Genomic DNA, 7,398 nt, shown 5'->3' with positions numbered 1-7,398 from the left:
AATCAACCTGTGCAGATTGGACTCACCTGGTTAATTGGCTGGCTAGATTTAGGCCCCGTCCACACGAAGTCAAAACAAACACGAAACGCTAATATCTTCCAGAACGTTTGTCGTAAAGATGGAGACGTAAAATAAATGTGATCGACCACACGAATGCATGAAAACGCTGCAAAATGTATGCCAGGCCTGTAAGTGGCGCTGTCGTGCCAAAGCAAAAATAGGCGAAAACAGGCAACGAAATGTTGGGCATGCGCAGTAATATTTATACAACAACCAAACCGGAAAACCGGAAAATGGCCCTGCGGGTCCATTTTCGTGGTTCAGTCAAATTCAGGTGCTGAACTATGTCGTCGATATTGCTCTGTTCTTCCTGGAGATATTCCAGAAGAAGAAGATTCTGTTGTAAGCCCGACAGCAGGGTGAGTAGCATTAGCAGCAACCATTCAACACAGTACGGCACCATTGTTGTTGTGATACTGTGTCGCGCATGCGTGTTTAGAGGCGACGCTATGACGCATGCGTGTAAAAAAAAAAATGCGGTCAGACCTTAAAGATGGAAACGCGAAAACGCCGTTTCAAAATCTTCCCTCTCTGAAGGCTTAATAAAAAAAAGATCGCTTACAGACCCCGAAACGCCGGCTTCGTATGGATGAGAGGCTGGTTTGGTGAAAAATTTGTGCGTTTAGGCCAGGGTTTGACTTCGTGTGGACGGGGCCTAAATATATGACATGGAGATGACTTGTTGACTCCACATCTCTGCAAGAATGTGGTAAAAGAAAAAAAAAGGTTTGGGTTTATTGTCTGTTTTCTTTTGCACAAGTTTAGAGTTATAAATCTTGCTCCAAAACATACCACCCTGTGAAAATTGATTAGATATCACTCTAGGAACATCTCTGCCACATGCAGTCTATTTAGATTTAGCCAGTTTGCAATATTAAAGAAATCACAAACCTCTTTACCTGAGTTAAAACTAGATGAAGTATCAGATTCCTCTGTTACATCTGCATTGTTCAGGCTTTTTGACACACAGCGGCTACCGTTGCCACAATTTGAGGCAGTGACACATTAGGGTTGAGTGTAATAAACCCAATTTCACCACTAGATGGCAGTAATTCTTAGACAATGTCCCTTTATTGTAATTCTTCGTGCCCCGATCTCAACATTTGCACCCAGTCTGTGTGTCACTGAGACCTGTTGTGACAGTGAATTTCTCCTTGTGAGATCAATAAAACATAACTTATCTTGTGGCATAGGGACCTCCCAACGTTCCTATCTGCTGCTTAGGGGCTATATGGTCGTTCACTATCCTTTGTGTGACAGAACATATGCACAGCCCACTTCAAGGAGTTTCACAAAAATATTTTTTTTATTTTCTGTCTATGTGACACCTGCAGATGTTCATACTTTCATATGTTTAGACATTTTATAAACATATGTTTAAAACACGTGTGTACATTTTGCTTTTTGTGGTACTTTTCTAGTAGCTTTAGTTCCAATTTATCAAAAATCCTCCATGTCCTTTTCGGTCCTGTAATGACGTCCGGCCGGAAGGCTGTCTAGACTCAGCACAGGAGTCCAGAGCTTCTTTCCTACTCAGGATGCTGTTTTAATTATTGATCCCACAAAAGGTAAAGGAAAAGGATCCAGATGCTATAATTTTCCTAATTCAGAAAAAGCCTAAGTCTAATAAGTAAATAAGAAAAGAACTGGCTAACATGCTATTTTCTGTTTCAAACCATCAGCTGCTTGAAGCAGTAAACCTTTTGACTTAATTAAGGGTTTCTGTGAAGAAATGGAGAAATATTCTATCATGCTTTTGCACATACAGGTGCGCCTACATGTGTCCATCCCAAATTCCAATGAACAGACTCTTTTTTTGTTTGTAGCACAAACCCAGTCAGCTGCACTCGCATATCATCTGTTGTTCATGTGCTCCAAGCTGCTTTAGTTTCACAAGACAGCTAATTGCAATTAGGATGCACGGGGTGTTGCGTTGGGAAGAAAAAGGAAGCAATCAGTGCTGATTGTATAAGCTTGAACTTGATCAGAGCTGATCATCCTGCATGGCTTCCTCCTGCTCGTCAACATCTGAGTCAGGAATAAAAGCGGAACAGAGTCTGTTTTTATTGTGATTACAGCTATGAAAGTAGCACTGATTTCAGCACTGTGACAGATTTGAAAGGATTAGGGCACATGTGACACTGCAGGGCTGACCCATACATGTCCCTGCCTGAAGACATGCTCAAAGACATTTTATAGGTCAAAGATGAATCTATCCAACGTGGCTTCTTGATTTAATTTAATGACCATCTTTCTAGTTGCTTTAACTCCATGCTGCATGTTTGCTTTGGTGCAGCTTTTTATAGTTGAATCTTTGCTGTTTGTTAATAAAAGGTGATTCATGTAAGTAGACGGTTTTTATTTCTAACTTTTAATGCTGACCAAGATCAACCTTTTTAAAATATTTTCTAATGCTTTCAAGGCTTAGTTTTTTTTCAATCTGGTATGCCAATTATTTATCTTCAAGAAGAATAAAACTAATTCATAGTCTAAAGTAGACTACATACTTTTGCTGTTGTGTCATATGACATTTCTCTCTAAAGGGACAGATAGCATTTATGAAAACACCTGCAACAATGGGTTCTGACCTTTTCTGGTTTTGTACATATTTGGATTCAGACTTAGTTATGCTATCAGAGTCTCTTTAAGTGTTAATGAACCACTGCTATTAGTGGATCATTGACAAAAAGTGAGTTTAAAAGTTCTTTTGTCACTCTTCACAGCCATAGAAATCCAACTATTTTACTTTGATTGACTAACACTGCCATCTAGTGGAAAATCAAAGTATTATTTCATTAGATATGATTCTTAAAAACAGTTTATTTCAGGTTTAGTTACTTTAGATGCATACATAAAAAAGTAAAACAGATTTCATTCAACAACAACAAGATTAAAATATATTTTATATAACATACATTTGTAAAAGCTTTATGTGCAACCAAGTTTCAAGGAGGACTTTCAAGGACGCTCACATACAGAGCATGCAGCAGGTTAAGGACCTTGGGCATAAACAAAGCCGTCTCGCTAATTTCATGCATGATCGATGAGTAATAGGGTTTTAAGCTTATGTCTAACAGCCCCAGCAGCACTAATACAACCTAGCATGTGTGGAGTGTTGTTTATGTTCAAGCACATCCAACAATAAAATTCATGTTTACACTATCCACCTGAAAATACAGTAGAAACAAATGAAAGTGGAGCATGAAATATAGCCCTGAGATTATCTTTGTCTCAATCGAACCAGCCCTCGACGTTCTCTTCATAGTACTGCTCAAAGCTAAACTCCTCGACCGCAAAAGGAACATCTTTCCACTTCTTAACTGTGATCCTTCCATCAGGCGTCTCCAGAGCAAAGTTCTTGATGGCTAGATTTGGAAGTAGGGCCACCTTTTTGTATTTCATTTCAAATCCCCAATCCTGTAAATAGAAACAATATTAAGAGTTAGACCTGCAAATAAACACCAAATCTGATCAGGTTTTAAATAATTCACCAGAGATTCAACTGTACCTTATTACAGTTGCCATTATTACAGCTCACTGTGCATCCAGGCTCCCAGTCCTCAAACCGTCTCTCTAGCTGCACCTTTCCACCCAGTTTGTAATGTTGTCTGATCAAACATAAAAGCAACAGTTAGAAAGGGGGATGGTGTTTTAATTGGGTTCCCTTTTGCAAAACAAGTAAGGAAGAGATTTACTCACTTAAAATCTTTATTTACGTTAACGTAGTGCGCATTTTCCAGAAGTTTAAAGTCATTCCCAGATGCAACTTGAGCAAAACAGTTTCTGCACAGAATCCTGACTCTAGAGGCAGCGTATCGGTTTTTCTTCTCAGTTTTACGATCTTCTAAAACTTTACTCATAATGATGGCCTCTGTTTGAAGTTCGTTTATCTAAAAAAAAAGAGCAGTAACACGTCAGGAATGAGGAGCAGAAAAGAATAACATAACAAAAAAGGAGTTTTTCTTAGATCCTGACCTTAGTACGAAACTCATGCTCACTCATACTTTGGACCTTGGCAATGGCTTCTCCAGTCAGCTCCTCCAGGTACTCATTGATACGCTCCCTGCGGATCTCCCGTCCTCCAGCTTCAGCAACCACTGAATACTGGCTGTCCCTTGCTCGGGCACGACCACTTGCCTGCTGCTGTGCTATCTCATTTGTAAGAAGTCCATAACGTACCACCAGATTGCACTCAGGGATGTCCAGGCCTTCCTCTGCCACACTGGTGGAGATCAGGAGGTTGAGTGTACCATTTCGAAATTTCCGTATCGTGTCTGCCTGCTCGTTCTACAAGAAAGTATAGAATATGTAAATAAGAAAACTCTTTGGAGAGTTGTTAAAGAAAAGGAAAGGCTTTATATTGTTTGATTAAACCTTCAGAGACACACCTGTGTCATGTAAGTGATGCCATTACCAGCCCCTGTCAGGATGGCAGCCTTTATCCCAGCTCTCTGCAAGGTTTTATTTTCAATGACCCAGTCAAGGAGGCAGTGAGTGCTCTTGCGAGTTCTGGAAAAGAGAATTCCCCTAGACTGGACATCTGGGCCGAACTGGCTTACCAGAGTGCTCTCAAGTTTTGCCATTTTCGGGTTCTCAAAGTGAGGATCTGTGGCAAACTTTTTCAACTCCGCCTCATTCTCTGTGTAGTGAAAAAAAACAAACCCACAGGGATGAACATGTTAGAATACCAAACAGAGCTTCAGTTGATCAGAAAACCAAAACAGATCAATTCCAGTATTTTTTTTACCTTGAAAAAGCCCCACCAGGAAGAAGTCGGTTCCATCAATAGCCGTGGTGTACTTTGTGTTGTAGAAATCCTCTAGAGAGCGATATGCATCCATCATTCTCAGAGTATCATTGATGAGCAGGGCATCATTATACTGCCTGAGATGGAGTGCGCATTGTGCCAAGAGTCTGTTGTTCTCTCTGACTCCTGATCCAAATTACAAAGATTGAATAGGAGAATCAGGAAGATAGATGCACTCTTCAAAGATCGGATCTCCTCTTTCATAAAACAGTTTAATCCCAAACCATGGTTTTACCTCGTTGCTCCAGAACCACCACATCCGCCTCATATTCTTGTGTCCCGCATTCTCTGAGCCTCACATCAGAGGGAAGATTCATGAATTCATGGATTAGCTGCATCATCCACTTAATATGATCTCCAAGTGGGTCCTTAAAGAAAAGAGGTGAGCTTAGGCCAACAAACATGACTTTTGTCCTGGATAAGAACTGGCTACTAATGAGCTAATAGTGATTGTGTGTGCGCTCATTTAAATTAAATTCAGTTCTGTTTATTTATATAGCGCCAACTCACAACACATGTCATCTTAAGGCACTTTACAATTCAGCTAGATCATACAGTCAAACTCATTCAAAGTTTTCTATGTAAGGAAATCCAGTTGATTGCATCGACTCATTGAGGCAATCCCTCACATAAAGCATGCCCGTAGCGACAGTGGAGAAGAAAACTCACTTTGAACAGGAAGAAATCTGTTAAATGAGATTCTTCTCCACTGTCGCAAGCAGATTTTTTTCCCCACTCCCAGTTAAATGCCACGCTGGTTGGTGTGCCACATTTCCCATGTTAAGTGCCATAACCAGTAGGAGTTACAGCATATCTTTTTGCAACAGCAAAGATTCCCTTTTTATTGTGTTAAAAATGTGTACATTTACTTACTGCCACTCTTTTCTCCACAATGTCAAAGGTCTTTTTTGGCCGTGGTACCCTCTCCTTTAGCTCAGGGATATAGTTTTTAGTCGAGACAATAACTGAGTCTAAGTTAGCACAGATCTAAAACACAGAGAGGAAAACAAGCATGTAGCTCTCAGAACAGTTGCTGATGACAAGTGATGTCAAGTCTTTAACTCATGGTTAAACTAACCTCCAGGACATGTTTTACAGCATCCCCCAGCACCTTTGCACCTCCTGTTCCAGGTGATGCTGTGAGACCCAGGATCTGTGGTAATGGCCGCTGTCCTTTCAGCTTTTTCTCCACATAGAGTCTCATTATTTTGTTATAGACTGACTCCTTGTGGGTGTGATGACACTCATCGATTATCAGTAGAGTGATATCTGAGTGCAATGAGAAATGGAGGATGTGGTTAGTTTGCTGAAGCACAGTAATGCTCCTCACCCATCATAAGCAACATTCCTGATCAGGTTGGTTCACAGACCTGAGAGCTCTGTGTGTTTTGCTTCCTCCTTGTTGATCAGAGCGTTATACAGGATCTGTGCTGTGCAGATGACCACATCATTGGCCTGCACCACTATCCCGAAGAAATCCTTCTCATCACTCTCACCGCTGACCTTCATCAGTTTAAAATCTTCACCCAGAAAAGGCCAAAACTCTTTGGTGTAGTGTTGGTCTACAAGGTGAACCTGTCATCATAAAAGTGTTGATGTACTAAGTAACCCGAATACATTTGGTGCTTAGATAGAATCGGTAACAGTTGTAATTTTCTTATCCTTGAATTCATTGTTGAGTACCTTGTTCACCAGCACCATGACTTTGCCATTTGGTGTGGTATCCAGATGTCTTCTGGCCACATAGACAGCGGCTCGGGTCTTCCCACCTCCTGTTGGGAGCCAAATTATGACATTTTCTCCCCTCAGTGCCTTTTCCACCACTTCCTTCTGGTAGTCACGTAGTTGAAAATCTGCCATCCTTTGCTTAGTCGTGGGAATCCACTAAAACACAAAGGGAATTCTTTAAAGGCAAGCATAGGGTGATCACTCATTGTCATGAATCTCTTTCTGATAGAAAACATCTGAGGAATTTAAACTTACCAGAGATCGCTTCGATGTTTTCAGCTTCTCCTTCTCTACTGAGACTTCACCAGGCAGGTGGTGTGGATTTAAATTGTGCAGATCAGTCTTTGTGAAGTTTAAACTGGAAAACGAAAGCAAAAACCATCTGATCTCATGAATGTGGCCCTACTGAGGGAGTTTCTGGAAGTCCAACACTTTGTTTATTATGCAGTGACACAGGAAACCTGATCCTAGCTCACCTAAGAAAACTTCTTTTACAATCGCTGTTGGAAAATAAATACCATCTACACTCATACTTATTAATTGCATTTTATTTATACTTATTCACTTGTGGTTTAAAGCAGATAGCGCATGAATGTTCTACTTCCTGGGTGGTTCATGGTACCCTTACTTGGCCCCGCCTTATTTTTATACCAGGAAAACAAAACTTACAGAGCTTTTCTGCTCATACATAACACTCATCTTTTAGTTGCTGTAAGTTGTTTTCATTTGGTTACTGATTTACATTCTGACCTTAATACAATACATGCAAAACATTTACATACCACCTAAGGATAACAAAACAA

General features: G+C 40.5%; 1 protein-coding gene across 1 annotated transcript; it reads right to left on the bottom strand.

Moving 5' to 3' along the window:
- Nucleotides 1–2,866: 2,866 nt before the first annotated feature.
- Nucleotides 2,867–7,011, bottom strand: dhx58 (DEXH (Asp-Glu-X-His) box polypeptide 58). Its single transcript, XM_038278311.1, has 12 exons — nt 6,851–7,011; nt 6,551–6,751; nt 6,238–6,442; nt 5,946–6,136; nt 5,741–5,854; nt 5,103–5,235; nt 4,808–4,993; nt 4,449–4,699; nt 4,036–4,347; nt 3,760–3,950; nt 3,569–3,668; nt 2,867–3,477 (listed from the first exon to the last, which is right to left on the bottom strand). The coding sequence occupies exons 2-12, from the start codon at nt 6,725–6,727 to the stop codon at nt 3,292–3,294; spliced, it is 2,046 nt and encodes a 681-aa protein (XP_038134239.1). The 5' UTR covers nt 6,728–6,751; nt 6,851–7,011; the 3' UTR covers nt 2,867–3,291.
- Between the last annotated feature and the right edge of the window lie 387 nt (nt 7,012–7,398).

This window comes from Cyprinodon tularosa, unplaced genomic scaffold, assembly GCF_016077235.1.
Source record: "Cyprinodon tularosa strain WSP-4 unplaced genomic scaffold, ASM1607723v1 ctg14, whole genome shotgun sequence".
NCBI classification, from domain to species: domain Eukaryota; kingdom Metazoa; phylum Chordata; class Actinopteri; order Cyprinodontiformes; family Cyprinodontidae; genus Cyprinodon; species Cyprinodon tularosa.
Note: the sequence above shows the minus strand (reverse complement) of the source record. Positions and strands in the feature narration are given on the sequence as shown.

Excerpts from the sequence above, each read along its gene's own strand:
- dhx58 (XM_038278311.1), bottom strand. The coding sequence starts at position 6,727 with ATGGCAGATTTTCAACTACGTGACTACCAGAAGGAAGTGGTGGAAAAG. Across the intron at positions 5,855-5,945 it reads CTGTAAAACATGTCCTGGAG|ATCTGTGCTAACTTAGACTC; the intron begins GTTAGTTTAACC and ends TCTGTGTTTTAG. Across the intron at positions 4,700-4,807 it reads CCTGGTGGGGCTTTTTCAAG|AGAATGAGGCGGAGTTGAAA; the intron begins GTAAAAAAAATA and ends TTCACTACACAG.